Source organism: Podarcis erhardii, assembly GCF_964252035.2.
Source record: "Podarcis erhardii genome assembly, chromosome: 10".
Taxonomy (NCBI): domain Eukaryota; kingdom Metazoa; phylum Chordata; class Lepidosauria; order Squamata; family Lacertidae; genus Podarcis; species Podarcis erhardii.
In genome coordinates this window covers 5,959,792-5,979,509 of record NC_138500.1, presented here as the reverse complement: position 1 = coordinate 5,979,509, position 19,718 = coordinate 5,959,792, and the positions used below count along the sequence as shown (strand labels likewise).

Sequence of the window (19,718 nt, the reverse complement as noted above, 5' to 3'; positions counted from 1 at the left end):
CATTGCAGTAACCCAGTCTCATGGTAGCCAACGCCTGCACAGCATACTGTAGCTAAGCTAAGAGCAAGAAGGCAGGAAGTGCAATATGTTCCTAGCTGTAAAAGAAACAAAAAGTTTTCCCTGTCCTGACAAGACAGAAGCACTGTTTTGGGGGGACCGGGTGTGGGTGGGTGTGGAGGACTCCCTGGTCCTGAATGGGGTAACTGTGCCCCTGAAGGACCAGCTGCGCAGCCTGGGAGTCATTTTGGACTCACAGCTGTCCATGGAGGCGCAGGTCAATTCTGTGTCCAGGGCAGCTGTCTACCAGCTCCATCTGGTATGCAGGATGAGACCCTCCCTGCCCACGGACTGTCTGGCCAGAGTGGTGCATGCTCTCGTTATCTCCCGCTTGGACTACTGCAATGCGCTCTGCATGGGGCTACCTTTGAAGGTGACCTGGAAACTGCAATTAATCCAGAATGCGGCAGCTAGACTGGTGACTGGGAGTGGCCGCCAAGACCACATAACACCGGTCTTAAAAGACCTGCATTGGCTCCCGGTACATTTGCAAGCACAATTCAAAGTGTTGGTGCTGTCCTTTAAAGTCGTAAACGGTCTCGGTCCAGTAGACCTGAAGGAGCGTCTCCACCTCCATCATTCAGCCCAGACACTGAGGCCCAGTGCCGAGGGCCTTCTGGCAGTTCCCTCCCTGCAAGAAGCGAGGTTACAGGGAACCAGGCAGAGGGCCTTCTCGGTGGTGGCGCCCGCCCTGTGGAACGCCCTCCCACCAGATGTCAAAGAGAACAACACCTACCAGACTTTTAGAAGACAACTGAAGGCTGCCCTGTTTAGGGAAGCTTTTAATGTCTGACGCTGTATTGTTTTTAATATTCATTTGGAAGCTGCCCTGACACACAGCCAGATGGGCGGGATATTAATAATAATAATAACAACAACAACAACAACAACAACAACACATTGGCAGTATTGGAAAACCGACACCTGTGGGTTCCCCACCACCACCAAAAGTGTGCACAGTGCAGGATCCTTCCTGGGGACATAGTAGCCATTCTTTCCCCTGTTTTCTGAGGGATGCTCTCAGAAAGGATGTGAGGATTTCTCAGCAGCCGTTTCACTCCGAACCTGACAGCAAGCAGAGGCATAAGCCTGTAGCAAACTATTGCGGCCGATTCCAGCCTTTTCCTGGCATTTTTTGAAAAAGCGCCTCTGTTGCTTTAAATGAGGAGAGGACTTCATCTTCAGGTGGAGTCAATTCTTGCTGGGTTATAAATTTGCTGGGAGCCGAGAAAGCAGCTGGTTGTTGTTTTTTTGCTGGAATCTTAGCAAGCGTATAGAACCAGTATGGTAAGCTGATGGCATTGTAGTTTCTCGTTTGGATTAGAAACTGTCGCTTGAGTGCTGTATGTATTGATTTTATCTGAGCTGTGGATCTTTTTGATAACTTTCAGTTAACTTTTCTGGAAGGGTTATTGATGAAGACTTTAAGCTCATTTGGGCTGGTGTTTGCTCCTTATAAGGTAAAAGCTAGGCAGTAGCAAAAGGGAGGTTTAGAGGGAGGGGGGGTCTTTTCCGCACACCCCTCCCCTTAGTTTTTCTCTTTTCAGGGGCTTAGCTGATCTTCTTGCAAAGTTGTGGGTCTCCTTTCTGACAGCTGAGATCTCTTTTCCCTCTGGATCTTTAGAGGCATAAAATGTGTTATTCTGCTGTATAAAGTCCCGCTCTCGTTTTTCCACCTCCCCTTTCCTCCTGCCCTTTCCCCTACATTATTTCACACTTCAGTTATGAGCATGGTTTAGGTAGGAGATTACTGTACTTTTGCAGATTTCTTCCCCTTATTCCCCTCCCCTGTATAAGAGGAAACTGCCATATTGCCTTTGTCTACTGTAATCCCAAGGGCTGATATGCTAAAAGAATAGAGCTGTTCCCCCTTTCCAGAAAAAGAAAAATTATATATATTATTTGTGAATGTTTCAAAAGTATAGACTCTCGGACAACCTCAAAAAAAGTTTAACTAAACTTCTGGGAAGCTCTTCCAAAGGACTGCTGCTTGCATTTCATTTATTTATGCTAATCTTAATGGATTTTAATTAAGATAGCTGCTTAGGGGGTGTAGGGGGAGTCCAAAAATCTAGAGTGCTTTATCCCAAAAAGCAGATCCATTGTTGGTCTTTACTCATGAGTAGGCCCAGGTCCACTGACAGGGCAGTTCTGGAAGTCTATATTGCATGAGCTGAATTTCTGAGCTGTGACTTCACTCCTTAACCCAGCAAAATTTTGGATTCAAAGACCTATTGTTCTCTTGTTATCAAGTTGCCCAGTTGAGTATTTGCATGGAAGTTTAACTAGGAAAACCTGCCAGTCCAACAGTGTTTAGTTGGAATTCCTGGAGGGGGGAGAAAAAAAAGCACTGTACAATTTTGATCTTGTATGGTCCTGGAGCAGAAACGGATTAATCTTTTTTTTATTATTTTAATTTTTTTAAGTTGGGGGGTGGTATGCTTTAACAGTTGCACGTGGAAGCCAAGAGACGGCTGTCTCCGACCGAGGAAATCTTCTGCAATTCCAGACTGGCTTCCTTGCTCTGTGGTTGCGTTGGGAGCAGGTGCTACCACTTGGCAAACTGTTGAGAGAGAGGAAAAAGGGGAGTGGGGAGACTTCTCTTCTTTGCTGGCCGCAAGGAATGTCCCGAGTGACTCCAGCAAATTGGGACAGAAGAGCTACAATTAGAACTCCCATCATAGATAGATGGGCAGGGACTGTGGCATGTTGTGGAGGGCGGCGTGAAAAGCAGCTGTCAGATCTGATGAGCAGAAGCTGGTGCGGTCATCTCGCATTTTGGATCGCCTGTAGCCTTCCCGGGGCTGACGGTTGTAGGATGCAGGAGGGAGGGAGCGAAGGACTGGGTGAACTCTCCTCTGATCCTTCGCGTTGTGTTCTTGACACATGACTCATAATCTCGCCGCAGTTGGAAGAACGCGGATCAGGCTGTGGCTGACCATAGTCATCTCACTGGGATAAAGCTTTTTCTTTTTTTTAAAAAAAAAATTGTTCTTCTTCTGCTTTATTTCTCCACCCCAAAAGCACGCATGTGTCATGGTCGTGGCATCTCAAATATGCTGAACAGATTTCGCCGGGTTTTACACCTGTTATTGAGGCGCTCTTGTCTCTCGGGCCATTTCTGGGCTCTGAACCAAAGTCTTGCCACAACCCCCTCTTAAAAAAACAAAACAAAAAGGGAAGGCGCTATGTGGAGTCATCGAAAGTAACTGCGGGAGTTCAGGACAGCTGAATGGAAGCGGTACTGCATTTATGGTCAACCAGGATGATCGGCCTGCTTCCATCAGTTTGGGGAGCTTCCAGGATGTTCCTAGTTTGGGGTAGGATTCCATTGCATTCCAGCCAATCCTGGTTGCGCAATGATAGTCGATCAAGAGCTCGAGCTACAAACCTGCTTTGCCAAAAGCTTGGGCTTCTTTGCAAGAAGGAAAATGTCAGGAAGATGTGCTTGCTTTGATGCAACATCATCTGTCCACTCCCTGCAAACAAGCCAGGATGAATGCACACCAACTAGCCAATGTTATCCAATCTCCTTGCAAACGAATCAGGATAGATGCTCAATATAACAGAGACATCTGTAAGTGAAGGGCCCTTAGTTTGAAAAACACAGAGCTCTTCAGCCAAATGTTTATTATCTGCCCTTCACCCTGAGATGCCAAGGGCGGGGTGTTGTTGTTGTTTAGTCGTCTAGTCATGTCTGACTCTTCGTGACCCCCTGGACCAGAGCATGCCAGGCCCTCCTGTCTTCCACTGCCTCCTGCAGTTTGGTCAAACTCATGCTGGTAGCTTCGAGAACACTATCCAACCATCTCGTCCTCTGTCGTCCCCTTCTCCTTGGGCCCTCCATCTTTCCCAACACCAGGGTCTTTTCCAGGGAGTCTTCTCTTGTGGTGTGGTGTGTGGTGTAGTGGTTAAGAGCGGTGGACTCGTATTCTGGTGAACCGGGTTCGCGTCTCCGCTCCTCCACATGCAGCTGCTGGGTGACCTTGGGCCAGTCACACTTCTCTGAAGTCTCTCAGCCCCACTCACCTCACAGAGTGTTTGTTGTGGGGGAGGAAGGGAAAGGAGAATGTTAGCCGTTTTGAGACTCCTTCGGGTAGTGATAAAGCGGGATATCAAATCCAAACTCCTCTTCTTCTCTTCTCATGAGGTGGCCAAAGTCTTGGAGCCTCAGCTTCAGGATCTGTCCTTCCAGTGAGCACTCAGGGCTGATTTCCTTCAGAATGGAGAGGTTTGATCTTCTTGCAGTCCATGGGACTCTCAAGAGTCTCCTCCAACACCATAATTCAAAAGCATCCATTCTTCGGCGATCAGCCTTCTTTATGGTCCAGCTCTCACTTCCATACATCACTACTGGGAAAACCATAGCTTGAACTATATGGACCTTGGTTGGCAAGGTGATGTCTCTGCTTTTTAAGATGCTGTCTAGGGTAGGTTACAACAATTTACAATTACAACCCAGGGTGGGTTACAACAATTTAAAATACATCTTTTAACAACGATTTAAAGCAATGTTGCTGGCTATGAAATGACCCAAACCCAGCAATCCCCTGAGGCCCTTCTTTGTGTGGCTCCTCTTCGAGGCGTCTGGAGGGTGGCAACACGAGAACGGGGCCTTTTCAATGGTGGCTCCCCGGTTGTGGAATGCTTTCCCCAGCCAGGCTTGTCTGGTGCCTTCCTTAAATATCTTTAGGCACCAGGCAAAAATGTTTCTCTATAACAGCAGTTCTCAACCTGTGGGACCCCAGATGTTGTTGGACTACAACTCCCATCATCTTTGAGCTCTGGCCTTGCTAGCTAGGGATGATGGGAGTTGTAGTTCAACATCATCTGGGAACCCACAGGTTGAGAAAGGCTGCTCTATAACCAAGCTTTTTGGCTGATTTACATTCAATGGCATCCATCTGTATCGAGAGACAATACAATACACATCTGGGGGCTGAAGTCAAGATGTAGGAAGGTTGCAGCACCTGCTTCGGAGACAGATGTGGGCTGTCAGCGGCTATTGTGTGTGTTATTGGTTGCTGCGTCAATGGGTGGTGTTGATTGGCTGATGCGTCGGCAGTTGGGCGTGTGATTGGCAGCTTCTGCTGCCGATGGGACAGACGGGAGTCGGATTTAGCGACGCGTGCAGGTGAGTGATTTTCAGCAATCACCCTAAAAAATGCTCAACAACCCTGAGTAATTCCCCCTAAAAAGCTCAACAACTCTGTGGCATCTTACCCCATTTTCTTAAATTTGAGTCCCCCAAAATAGGGGTCATCTTATACATGGGGGCATCTTATAGATGGGAAAGTAAGGTAATAATATTTGAAACTGGTATGTAAACCTGAATTTTGCTCAGCTACGCCTGATTCCACACGTGTGTGTGTGTGTGTGTGTGTGTGTGTGTGTGTGTGTGTGTTTCTGTCTCTGTCTGTGTCTCTCCCTCTGGCAATCTTCTCTCCACCTCTGGATTATGTTGTCTTTTGGACACATTAGTCCTCCTCACCATCACCACAAAATACAGCTCATCTTTGGCCTTCTGCCCCAGGCTCCTGCCTCCTCCTTTCATAGACTCTCTGATTTGAGCAGCGCAGGCAACAGTAGTTAAGCTTTTCCCAGGGACGGGGGATAAATTTGATTCCGTTCACATTTAAAGGCAGGCTTACTGAATCTGGATTTGCTTTGCAAAAATGCGAGTAGTAGGCAAAATTGCATAAAAAAAATGTGTATAGTAGGAGAAAGACACACGAAATGCTGGCAAATTTTCCCGAAGACTTTTTTTTTTTACACCGTATTTTTCGTTCTATAAGACGCACCAGACCACAAGACACACCTAGTTTTGGGAGGAGGAAAACAAGAAAAAAAATGAAAGCAGCAATCCTTCTTGCTGTTCTGGCTTCTGGGATAGCTGCGCAGCCTGCATTCGCTCCATAAGGCACGCACACATTTCCCATTACTTTTTAGGAGGGGAAAAGTGAGTCTTATAAAGCAAAAAATACGGTAATTCACAAATTGGGTGTAGAAATGAGGATTGGTAAAAATGAAAAGCCACGGTAGCGAAGCACACACACATTTCCCCATCCCCATCTCTCCTGGCTGCCCTGTCCCTCTGTGACATCACAGAAGCTCATCCAATCCAGGCCGGAGGCTCCTCCCACAAAGAGTCTCTGGCACAGCACATTGCAGCATGGATTTTTATTGCAGTTAAGGTCTATTATTGATCGCTGGCCACAAAAGATAAGGATGGAATCTCTTTAGGAATAAAGGAGCTGTTTTAAACACGTGGCTATCATAAGACCAAAGGTTTATCAGCCGAGCTGGGGGAGGGGAATCACATCTGGCAACCAATGTGCACCTTTGGTTTCAGATAGTACACAAGCAGACGAGTCTAAAAAACCTGGGATACAAATTTTCATGGCCCTCTAGTGACTACGGTGGCTCATTTACCAGGACGAAGGTATTTAGCATTAAAAATGGAAGTTTGCACTCTATTCTGACCAAACGAAGCCTCCTGGTGTATCTTTTGCTCTAGGATACACCTGAATATAAGGACGCGGGTGGCGCTGTGGTCTAAACCACAGAGCCTAGGACTTGCCGATGAGAAGGTCGGCAGTTCGAATCCCTGTGACGGGGCGAGCTCCCGTTGCTCGGTCCCTGCTCCTGCCAACCTAGCAGTTTGAAAGCACGTCAAAGTGTAAGTAGATAAATAGGTACCGCTCCGGCGGGAAGGTAAACAGCGTTTGTATGTGCAGCTCTGGTTCACCAGAAGCGGCTTAGTCATGCTGGCCACATGACCCGGAAGCTGTATGCCGGCTCCCTTGGCCAGTAAAGCAAGATGAGCACCGCAATTTCTGCTGTCATTCTGAAGCAAAGTTCTTAACCTGAAGCACTATTTCTGGGTTAGTGGAGTCTGTAACCTGAAGCATATGTAACCTGAAGCGTATGTAACCCGAGGTACCACTGTATTAAATAAGAGAGAATTGGTGTTCTGCCAAGAATTCACCCCAAGGTTATGCTCAGTCCAGCATACCTCGGTCCAGTATACCTGAAGGAGTGTCTCCACCCCCATCGTTCTGCCCGGACACTGAGGTCCAGCACCGAGGGCCTTCTGGCGGTTCCCTCACTGCGAGAAGCCAAGTTACAGGGAACCAGGCAGAGGGCCTTCTTGGTGGTGGCGCCCGCCCTGTGGAACACCCTCCCACCAGATGTCAAGGAGAAAAATAACTACCAGACTTTTAGAAGACATCTGAAGGCAGCCCTGTTCAGGGAAGCTTTTAACATTTGGTGCATTACTGTATTTTAATATTTTGTTGAAAGCCGCCCAGAGTGGCTGGGGAAGCCCAGCCAGATGGGTGGGGTATAAATAATAAATTATTATTATTATTATTATTATTATTATTACTATTATTACTATTATTATTATTATTATTATTATTATTATTATTATTGCTGGTGAAGGGTGTTAAAGCGTCTCTCTCTCTGTCCCCTTCCATCCCAGAGGGAGTGCCTGTCGATCCACATTGGCCAAGCTGGAGTTCAAATGGGTAATGCCTGCTGGGAGCTCTACTGCCTGGAACATGGGATTCAGACAGACGGCACCATCGCCGGGAACCAGGCAGCTCCCAAAATCCTGCCAGAGACGGAGCAGGTGGACGCTTCTTTCGAGACGTTCTTCTGCGAGACTGCGTCAGGGAAGCACGTGCCCAGGGCAGTCTTCATTGACTTGGAACCGACTGTCATAGGTAATATCATCTGCAGAGATCCATTAGGATGAAAACGACCTCTGGGATGCTTTGTCGATGTCCAGTAGTGAGTGCTGCCAACTCACCTGGGCGCAAGATACAAGAGAGCTGCCTTAAGGCTCTTCCAAACTTCTTTGTTTCCAAGAACAGGTCTGGGCGAACAGCAATCCACAGAAAACCCAAATGGCTGTTTCTTCCACTTCAGAGTTAAAGAGCGGGTTTTCAGGCAGGAGTATTTTCCAGTTCTACCAATAGAATAGAATCTACATAGAATCATAGAGTTGGAAGAGACCACAAGGGCCATCGAGTCCAACCCCCTGCCAAGCAGGAAACACCATCAGAGCACTCCTGACATATGGTTGTCAAGCCTCTGCTTAAAGACCTACTCCACCACACTCCTTGGCAGCAAATTCCACATGCAGAGGCTAGATCCAGGAACCTTTTGCATGGGAAGTACCGTATTTTTCGCTCTATAGGATGCACCGGACCATAGGAGGGGGAGAACAGGGGGAAAAAATTCTCCCTCTCTCTGCTCAGCGGAGCCCCTTCCATTTCTCCCCCCGCTTCGCTGAAGGGGTGCTGCACAGAGAGGGAAAACTGTGCAGCGCCTCTCAAGCGAAGCCTGGAGAGCAAGAGGGATCAGTGTGCACCGACCCCCATCTGCAGCCTTCGGAGCACGGCGGGAACTCTTGCTGCGCTCTGAAGGCTTGTGGATAGCTGCTTGAAGCCCCCGGAGTGCAGCGGTAGTTCCCTGCACTCTGGGGGCTTCAGGCGGCTTCAGCAAAAGCAACGCGAAGCCTCCGGAGCGCGGGGGGAGCTCTCCCTCTGCACTTCGGAGGCTTCGCATTGCTATCGCTGAAGCCAAGGAGCCTGCATTCGCTCCATAGGACGCACACACATTTCCCCTTCATTTTTGGAGGGGAAAAAGTGCGTCCTATAGAGTGAAAAATACGGTATGTACAGGGCCACTAGGCTACAACAGTCATACCTCATGTTACGTTTGCTTCAGGTTAAATCTTTTCAGGTTGCGTCCCCCGGTGACCCGGAAGTACCGGAAAGGATTACTTCCAGGTTTCACCGCTCGCGCATGCGCAGATGCACAAAATGACATCACACGCATGCGCAGAAGCGGCAAATTGTGACCCGCGCACATGCAGACGCGGGTTGCATTCTTTTCAGGCTGCGAATGGGCCTCCGGAACGAATCCCGTTCGCAACCAGAGGTACCACAGTACCGTCCTTGCCACTTTTGCGGGCAAGGCTGCTGTGCCTGTAAAACCTGTATTATTGGTGGGAATGTAAGTTGTCCAGCTATTTTTATGTTTGGAGACTTCAAGTACAGTTGTGTCTTGGATCCCGAACGCCTTGGTACTAGGATGTTTTGGCTCCCGAACGCCACAAACCCGGAAGTGAGTGTTCCAGTTTGCGAACGTCCTTTGGTACCTGAATGTCCAGTGGGGACAATCCACGGCTTCCAATTAGCTACGGGAGCTTCTTGCAGCCAATCAGAAGCTACACTTTGGTTTCCGAACGCTTAGGAAGTTGAATGGACTTCTGGAACGGATTCCGTTTGATTTCCGCGGTACGACTGTAAACTATTTTCCTTGCATTGTGTTCTCTCCCCCCCTTACCCTTGCTATGATTTGACAACGTCGCAGCATATGATTAAATAAAGCAGTGCCGTAGCTACAGGGAGACTAATTGAATCCCCCCCCGGGGGGAGGAGCCTTCAGAGGGGTGCTATTGAAGCTCCCAGCTTTTGTGTGTGTACACAAATGCGCGTTGGGAGGAGAGTCTAGGTTTGCCCCTGAAATAATGGGTTGCAATTCCGGGGGTGAGTCTAATGTACAGTGGTACCTCTGGATATGAACAGGATCCGTTCCAGAGCCCCGTTCGCATCCTGAAGTAAACGTAAAACGCGAGTGCACGTGCATGGGTAGCGTTTCGTCGCTTCCGCACATGTGTGTGACGTCATTTTGAGTGTCTGCGCGAGCGACGAAGCCCAGAAGTAATGCGCTCCATTACTTCCGGGTCGCCGCGGAGCGCAACGCGAAAATACTTAACTTGAAGCTACGTCAACCCGAGGTATGACTACAGAAGCAAACTACATTCTTTTGGGTTTTTGTGAAAGTAGGCGAACTGTTAGAGGCAGGACAAACATGGCGCCCTGCAGATGTCGAGGACTAAAACTCCCAACAACCTCACCCAACAGGGCCAATGGCAAGAGATGTTGGAGGGTACTCCATAGTAGAGTAACAAAGGGCATTTTCCTATTTATTGTGCCTGTGGACTCCCTCTTATCCATGGGTCAGCAAACTAAGGCCCAGGGGCCGGATCCGGCCCAACTGCCTTCTGGATCCGGCCCGCGGATGGTCCGGGAATTGCCGTGTAGATCGGCGTGGGGATTCTGATCATTCGGGCTGCGCCATTCCCCCCCACACACAACGGCGCGTCCTCCCTCCCTCCCTCCTCCTGGCTTCTCCCTGCCCTGCCTAGATGAGGAAGGGGGCTGGGCTTTGTTGAGCCACAATTGGCTGAGCACCATTTTAAGCAGCCCCTCTCCAGAGCCAGCAATTTTGCGCCGCTCATCGTCCCTCCGCCGACGCCCCCAGCCCCTGCCACTCGCAAGGGACAGGAGCTGCAGGTAACTGAGCGCTATTTAAAGCAGAGCAGCCCCTCTCTGGAGCCAGCCCTTTTGTGCCGCAATGCGCTTTATGTGGGGCTACTTTTGAAGGTGACCCGGAAACTACAACTAATCCAGAATGCAGCAGCAAGACTGGTGACTGGGAGCGGCCGCCATGACCACATAACACCGGTCTTGAAAGACCTACATTGGCTCTCAGTACGTTTCTGAGCACAATTCAAAGTGTTGGTGCTGACCTTTAAAGCCTAAACAGCCTTGGTCCAGTATATCTGAAGGAGCGTCTCCACCCCCGTCGTTCTGCCCGCACACTGAGGTCCAGCGCCGAGGGCCTTCTGGCGGTTCCCTCATTGCGAGAAGTGAGGTTACAGGGAACCAGACAGAGGGCCTTCTCGGTGGTGGCACCCACCCTGTGGAACGCCCTCCCATCAGGTGTGAAGGAAATAAGCAGCTATCCTATCTTTAAAAGACATCTGAAGGCAGCCCTGTTTAGGGAAGTTTTTAATATTTAATGCTGTATTGTTTTTAAACACTCGATTGGGAGCTGCCCAGAGTGGCTGGGGAAACTCAGCCAGATGGGCGGGGTATAAATAATAAATAATAATAATAATAAATTATTTAGTATTGTTATTATTATCACGTCGCCGCCATTGCCGGCCCCTGCCGCTCGCAAGGCACAGGTAAGCAGCCACCGGGGGTCGTCTGGTGCTGTCAAGAAGGGAGGGGAGATTCGTTGGGGGAATTCCCCCCCCCATATAGTCCGGCCCCCCACAAGGTCTGAGGGACAGTGGACCGGCCCCCTGCGGAAAAAGTTTGCTGACCCCTGCTCTTATCTCTCTCCCTACAGATGAAATCCGCACTGGGCCTTATCACTCCCTCTTCCATCCCGAACAGCTGATCAGCGGCAAGGAAGATGCGGCCAACAACTACGCCCGAGGCCACTACACCATCGGGAAAGAGATCATTGACACAGTCCTGGGCAGGATTCGCAAAATGGTTAAGTTTCCCCTGCGTGCGCACACACACACGCTAATGCCTATGCCACAGGATGGCGTAAAAGCTTAATTCACAAATGTTCATAGCCAGGCTGGAGCCAAACTGGAGACACATGGGATGGGTTTTTGTGCACAGTGTTGTCAACTGGTCTGATGGGGAAAGTGGCAAGGCTGGTCCAAACATGCAGGAGCACAGGCAGCTCCAACTGAGCAGATAGGGGCTGTTTCCGAGCACACTTCAAAGTGTTGGTGCTGACCTTTCAAGCCCTAAACGGCCTCAGCCCAGTATATATGAAGGAGCATCTCCACCCCCATCGTTCAGCCCGGACACTGAGGTCCAGTTCCGAGGGCCTCCTGGCGGTTCCCTCCCTGCGAGAAGCCAAGTTACAGGGAACCAGGCAGAGGGCCTTATTGGTGATGGCGCCCTCCCTGTGGAACGCCCTCCCACCAGATGCCAAAGAGAACAACTACCAGACTATTAGAAGACATGCATGCCTCTGTATCCAGGCTCCTCCCCCTTGAGAGAGCTTCAGAGCCTTAAAGAGTCAACCTCTGGCCTGAAGGTGGTGGCCACTCCTCCAGCACGCCACAGCCTCCCTCCTAATGAGCTGCTGGACTGGTGATGAGCGGTGCAAGACATCCAGGCTCTGGCTCAAGAGGCCTTGGTGATCTGGGAAGTTCCAGTGGAAGTTCTTTTTTCAAAAACTATATATAATTTCCAAAAACCATATAACACACTTTCTTATCTTATACAATGTTTTGGACTTCCATCAACTGCATCTGAAGATTTTCCAGTCTTTATCACTTAATCTGCATTTCATTATTTTCAGTATTACATTTAATACTCCTTCACTAATAATTCCTATCATAGTTTTCTTTGCAATGTTTCATATAGTCCTCCTTACAAATTTATTGCAATCCTACTGGCATAATCTGTTGATTACAATTGCTTTTCAAGTAGTTCATATATTTACTCCAGTCCCCTCAAAGATTCTCAATCTCTGATCCCGCAGGTTTTGAATACTTCCTGTCACCTTATCCAATTCTGCACAGTCCATTAATTTCGTCTGCTATTCTTTTGTCGGTAGTTCTTCTTGTTTCCATTTCTGTGCCAACAATACTCTTGCTGCTGTTGTTGCATATAAAAACAGTTTATTGTCCTATCTATTAATGTCCTCACTTACAATGCCAAGTAAAAATGGTTCTGGTTGTTGTTTTTTTTATAAATGTACCGTATTTTTCGCCCCATAGGACGTACTTTTTCCCCTCCAAAAATGAAGGGGAAATGTGTGTGCGTCCTATGGGGCGAATGCAGGCTTTCGCTGAAGCCTGGAGAGCGAGAGGCATCGGTGCGCACCAACCCCTCTCACTCTCCAGGCTTCAGGAAGCTATCCACAAGCCTTGCAAGCCCGGCGGGAGTTCCCACGGGCTCACAAGGCTTGCGGGCAGCAGCCTGCAGCCCCGGCGAGTGTCCACAAGCCTTGCACGCCCGGCGGGAGGTACTGCTGAGTGCGCGAGGCTTGGGGCAGCAGCCTGCCGCCTGAAGCATGCGGAGCCCTCCAGAGCGCTCGCTTCGGGTGAGTGTCTGCAAGCCTTGCGCGCCTGGCGGGAGGTCCCGCTGGGCGCGCGAGGCTTGGGGCGGCAGCCTGAAGCACGTGGAGCCCTCTGGAGGGTGCTCCGTGCTTCGGGCAGGTGTGCAGAAGGTTTAGGGCAGCAGCCGCGGCTGGGGGGGGGGAATATATATTTTTTATTCATTTGCCCCCCCCCCCCAAACAAGGTGCGTCCTATGGGCCGGTGCGCCCTATAGGACGAAAAATACGGTATATTTCAACATCTTTTTCATCTCGTTATATATCATTTCCAGTGGAAGTTATTGTCCAGCTGCCTCAGCAGTCATCTCTGGGTCCTGACCCCAGATCCTGCTCCACATCTTGTGTCCTGCAGCCTCCGACTCTGTGTCCAGGTCTGCTTTGCATTGCACCACTCTGGACTCCTTCCAGTGTCCAGAAGATCAGTGATTATGTACCTAGAGGATTCCACTTCCGGTGTTTCTAACATCTCAAATGGTTTGCTTTTAGGAGTAATGGTTAAATGGAGCTCTGACTTAGAAGAGGTACTCGTTGACTCTTGGGATCACTGAGTGTTTTCTCTCAAATCCCCTACTGCTTTAAGGTGGGCTACGTTCAGGTGCCACAAACCCAGTCCTTCAAACCACGGTTTGGCAACTTGGGACTGTGCCGTGGGTTCCCTCCTCCTCCACTTCCTGGTTTTCTCCCATCACAGTTTGCTGTGATACCCCAATTGGGCAAACCATGGTTAGCACCTAAACCTGGTCCCACTTTGTGCATATGTACATGATCACATAGCTGTTGAGCAACGTTCTTACTAATCGAGCTGTTATATTACCAACAGCCATCTCTAATAACCAAATTTCTCTTCCTGATGCAGGCTGACCAATGCAGCGGCCTCCAAGGTTTCTTGGTCTTCCACAGCTTCGGCGGAGGAACAGGATCAGGCTTCACTTCGCTTCTGATGGAGCGCCTATCGGTGGAGTACAGCAAGAAGTCAAAGCTGGAGTTCTCTGTGTATCCTGCCCCCCAGGTCTCCACGGCCGTTGTGGAGCCCTACAACTCCATCCTGACCACCCACACCACCCTGGAGCACTCCGACTGCTCGTTCATGGTGGACAACGAAGCCATCTATGACATCTGCAACCGCAACCTTGACATCGAACGCCCCACCTACACCAACCTCAACAGGTTGATCGGGCAGATCGTCTCGTCCGTGACGGCTTCCTTGAGGTTCAACGGCGCCTTGAACGTCGACCTGATAGAATTCCAGACCAACCTGGTGCCTTACCCCAGGATCCACTTCCCCTTGACCACCTACGCCCCCATCATCTCGGCCGAGAAGGCCTACCATGAGCAGCTCTCCGTGCCGGAGATCACCAACGCCTGCTTCGAGTTCTCCAACCAGATGGTGAAGTGTGACCCACGCCGGGGCAAGTACATGGCTTGCTGCCTCCTGTACCGGGGGGACGTGGTACCCAAGGATGTCAACGCGGCCATCGCGGCCATCAAGACCAGGAGGTCCATCCAGTTTGTGGACTGGTGTCCCACCGGCTTCAAGGTGGGCATCAACTACCAGCCGCCCACGGTGGTGCCCGGGGGGGACCTGGCAAAGGTGCAACGGGCTGTCTGTATGCTAAGCAACACCACCGCCATCGCGGAGGCCTGGGCCCGGCTGGACCACAAGTTCGACCTGATGTACGCCAAGAGGGCCTTTGTCCACTGGTACGTTGGGGAAGGCATGGAGGAGGGGGAGTTTTCCGAAGCCCGGGAGGACCTGGCTGCCCTGGAGAAGGATTACGAGGAAGTCGGGAGGGATTCTGCGGACGGGGAGGAAGAGGATGCTGAGGAAGAATATTAAACCCAAGGCCACGCGGCTGTATGGGCCAAACCTGCATGCAACTGGGCTAAGATGGGGAGGTGAACCAAACCTGTTGACTCTTTCTTTAAAAATAAAAAAAAACCCCAACACCCCGTAATAAACATTACTGTATCTCTTACAAGACTTGTGTAGCGTAAGGACTCTTTAACACATTGTACTTTGTTTAGACGGCACTTCCTTGTAGCTTTTTGAATCTTTACTTCCTATCTTAGAATTATGTGAAATTAACTCTTTCGAGTGCGGATCTTCGGAGGGGACGGGTGCAGGAGAGGCTTGGCTGTCCTGTATCACTTCTGCGCACTCGAGAATGGGTAAGGGGGGGAAGTACCCTTTATTATTAGAAGACGCTGTGATCTGCTTCTTTGTACTTTAATAATAAAAAAGTGGAACATCTCTAGTATGGGAGCTTCCTTTCTGAGGCAAATAGCAGGCACGAGGACCCTAATCTGGTTTGGGATCACACCAGCGGGGGAGGGGGAATGTTAAAACTCCTTTACCTGCCCCCTCCGCAACGCCAGGGTCCAAATTGAGGCTGCTGTGCTTGATTTTTTAAAAACCAAGTTGTGCCGTTGCGTCTAGTTTGGCTCTTATATTCATGAGCACAGTGTTCCCCAAACATACAGTAATTGCATATTCCTTTTGGGAGTTGAGTCTTACCAGTATACCCCTTATTGAAAGCTGGTGATTTGGGAATAGTTCTAATAATACTATTTTGAAATTGAAATATTTTATTGTCACTTGTACAACTTGTATACAGTGAGATTACACAAGCACCTCCTACTCAGCTCTCTTAGTCTTAATTCCCCTCGTTTTCTGATACCAACCCACCAAACCCAAAAGTCAGTTGCCCTGTTATCTTTTCATTCAGCAGCCTAACAGCCCATGGATAGAAGCTGTTCTTTACCCTGTTGGAACTACTAATCATGCTTCTGTATCTTCTGCCTGAGGGTAGGAGATCAAGAAAGTGCCGGCCAGGGTGTGAATAATCATCCCTGAGAATTTTCCTCACTCTCCTGAGGCAACGTTCTTCCGCTGTTTCATCCAGCGGATTCATGGGACAGCCTATAATATCTTGCGCTGTATTCACCACCCTCTGTGGGCGCTTCCTATAAATTGATGTCAAACTTTCAAAGGACACTTTCATGGTGGACTGGTAGAAAGAGATCATCAGATGTTGATTGACATCGTTCTTCCGCAATACTTTGTCTCGACTAGTTCAAATACAATACAGTGGTGCCCCGCAAGACGAATGCCTCGCAAGACGGAAAACCTGCTAGACGAAAGGGTTTTCCGTTTTGGAGGTGCTTCGCAAAACGAATTTCCTATGGGCTTGCTTCGCAAGACGAAAATGTCTTGCGAGTTCCTGCGGGGTTTTTTTCCATCCCCCACCTTTTTCTAAGCCGCTAAGCCGCTTATCAGCTGATCCGCTAAGCCGCTTATCAGCTGATCCGCTAAGCCGCTTATCAGCTGATCCGCTAAGCCGCTTATCAGCTGATCCGCTAAGCCGCTTATCAGCTGATCCGCTAAGCCGCTTATCAGCTGATCCGCTAAGCCGCTAAGGCGCTAATGGGCTTGCTTCGCAAGACGAAAAAACCGCAAGACGAAGAGACTCGCAGAACGGATTCTTTTCGTCTTGCGAGGCACCTCTCTCTCTCTCTCTCTCTCTCTCTCTCACACACACACACACACACACACACACTAAGTTACGTTATGATAAAGAAATTCTGCCATGTACCCTTTGAAATCCTTTCGCATCCCTGCTGGGATGTGTGCAGCACACTCTGGAAAACACTGCATTAGTGTACTGCACTTCCCTGCATCTCTGTGCAATCATGAGGACTAGGTACTTGTAATGAAAGCCAAATTCTGTGTTGGAATGGCACGTTTGGCATATGCCAGTCATCACCCCAGGTGGTGACAAATTGTAAAAGTATCACTCCTGCTTTTCAGACCTACCTTGTGTCTTTTCACGTCTTGTAAGGAATTCAAGTTGACCTCTCACTCTTGTGCCCAGTGCCCTGCACCCCCTCTGAAATATACTTGGAGTCGAGAGTGGATTTCATGCTCTTTATTCAGCTCATAGCGGTGAGGAGGAATGGAGGTTCCCCCAGAATGTCTGCTTTATATACATTATTTACATAATGGGCCCCACGGGATTGGCTAATTCCAGGATTCTCCTGTAGGCCAATCAGGTTGCAGATTCACTTCCACCTGGAGCTGGATTGGGTGGCTCCTGTGGACCAATCAGACTGCTGCATTCTGAATCCTATTGTTCTAGGACCAATCAGACTGCTGCTTTCTGAATCCTATTGTTCTAGGACCAATCAGATTGCTGCTTTCTGAATCCTATTGTTCTAGGACCAATCAGACTGCTGCATTTTGGATCCTATTCAACTCAGTACATAACACCCTCCTTACCTGAGGATTGCCACTCACTGTGAGTTTAGAGTGTCTGAGAACCTTTAGGCTGCCACTGACGCTGAAACTCAAAAATTGTCACTACCCTACTCAGAAGCCATTTCTCTTTTAAAAAACCACAAAAATGCACTTGGTGCGGACTGTGCAAGAGGTTAACCAAGCAGGTTAAGCTGTAAATCCCACTGTGTTCAATGGGATTTACTGCTTAGTAAGGGTGCCTAGAATTTGTTAATTTTTCATTTCAATGGAAACCTTCTAAAAACATTACCTTTGGGGCTTGGCTTTTTCTAGCCGTTTGTAGCACTGTTTTCGTTTAGATGGCTTGATGGCAGGAACCCTCAATTGTGACAAGAGGAGACAGCCCATTGGTCAATTTTCCATGGCAATTACTGGGATTCTTGGAAAGAGTACAGTACTGGATCTCTGCCTGGCCCCGCAAGACATATCTACACACTTTAAGAAAAGCACTTGCCCTCTATCACTTAACCTAGAATAATTATGCCTTTCAAGCAATGTATTCAGTGTCTCTAGATGGGAGGTGTGCCAAAAATCCTTGTTAACTGCAATTTATCTGGAGAGGGGTCTTAAGGGAAGAGGAAGTACAGTACATACAAAGCACTATATTTTTATACTCTATATATACTCTATATTATTAAAGGTGTAATTATTAGGGAAAGGTTTCTGGAGGACATTCTTTTGTTCCTAAATCTTGATGTAGGAGGGGTAATAATGAATTTAGGTGATACAGTGGTGCCTCCCAAGACAAAATTAATTCGTTCCGCGAGTCTCTTCGTCTTGCGGTTTTTTCGTCTTGCGACGCACCCCTATTAGCGGCTTAGCGGATTAGCGCTATTAGCGGCTCTTAGCGGCTTAGCGGCTTAGAAAAAGGGGGGGAAGGGAAAAAATCGCAAGAACTCGCAAGACATTTTCATCTTGCGAAGCAAGCCCATAGGGAAATTCGTCTTGCGAAGCACCTCAAAAGACGGAAAACCCTTTCGTCTAGCGAGTTTTTCGTCTTGCGAGGCATTCGTCTTGCGGGGCACCACTGTACTCAGTAGGGGAAAGGAGTTGGTTACCACCCATCTTATGCTTTTTCCCTGGCCAATTCAGGAATAAAAACTGATGCAGCACTTACTGTAACGTATTAGGCGGATGAAACATTTTACAAGGTGGGGTAAATTCTGCTGCTGAACATTTATGGCAAGCTGTACAAATACTAGGTCTGGTCTTATGCTGTGTATAAAATGATGTTTTATTCCCATGCAGGCATTCATCAGCAGTTTTTAGGAAATAGTTCCTTATATCTTAGTTAAAAGGTTTTGGTAAGCAACTCGTGTTACAATGCAGTGATGGGGATGGGCTATGGGAACTCTAGTTTCAGGGGGAAAATGTGAATCCCAAAGGTTCCAAAGGAATCCCTACGTACACTCGCTTTAGCATAATTCCTCGTGGGACTTATTCCCTAGTGTTCACACAGTGTGTTCGTTCTATTCTGCTGTCAGTCTACTCTGCAGTAGCCTGCCTGTTACGCAGAGAGAGGGAGAAAGAAAGCTGACATGGTATGAAAAGCAGGAGTCACCAACACTTTTAGGGTTGCAAGCACATTTACAAGAACTTATGGGCACGACACCTAAGCACACACTGCAACCTATTCAATTGCTTTCGTATCCAACTCTGAAACATCTATTCTCCCCCAACACACATTTTAACATGGCTCAAGCAAAGGACAAGTCCCACCGATCAATTATGTTATGGGGAAATGATGTCACGTGGTGGTCCTGTTCACCTGTCAAATTTGGCCCATGGAGAACGAAAAAGGTTTCCTGCCCCTGAACGTTGCGGGTCAGGACCCAGTACTGTGCTGTGGTCTAAGGGGAGTCACAGCTGCACTGCTACTGTCATCTGGGCTGCATCAATAGGAGTATAGCATCTAGATCAAGGGAAGTAATAGTGCCACTGTATTCTGCTCTGGTCAGACCTCACCTGGAGTACTGTGTCCAGTTCTGGGCACCACAGTTCAAGAAGGACACTGAGAAACTGGAACATGTCCAGAGGAGGGCAACCAAAATGGTCAAAGGCCTGGAAACGATGCCTTATGAGGAACGGCTAAGGGAGCTGGGCATGTTTAGCCTGGAGAAGAGGAGGTTAAGGGGGGATATGATAGCCATGTTCAAATATATAAAAGGATGTCACATAGAGGAGGGAGAAAGGTTGTTTTCTGCTGCTCCAGAGAAGCGGACACGGAGCAATGGATCCAAACTACAAGAAAGAAGATTCCACCTAAACATTAGGAAGAACTTCCTGACAGTAAGAGCTGTTTGACAGTGGAATTTGCTGCCAAGGAGTGTGGTGGAGTCTCCTTCTTTGGAGGTCTTTAAGCAGAGGCTTGACAACCATATGTCAGGAGTGCTCTGATGGTGTTTCCTGCTTG

The 19,718-nt window shown here is 48.8% G+C and overlaps 1 protein-coding gene across 1 annotated transcript; it reads left to right on the top strand.

Moving 5' to 3' along the window:
• Positions 1-1,142: 1,142 nt before the first annotated feature.
• On the top strand, positions 1,143-15,266 carry TUBAL3 (tubulin alpha like 3). Its single transcript, XM_081880068.1, has 4 exons — positions 1,143-1,344; positions 7,541-7,784; positions 11,272-11,420; positions 13,868-15,266. Exons 1-4 carry the CDS (start codon positions 1,342-1,344, stop codon positions 14,846-14,848), a joined length of 1,377 nt encoding a protein of 458 aa, XP_081736194.1. The 5' UTR covers positions 1,143-1,341; the 3' UTR covers positions 14,849-15,266.
• Positions 15,267-19,718: the final 4,452 nt, after the last annotated feature.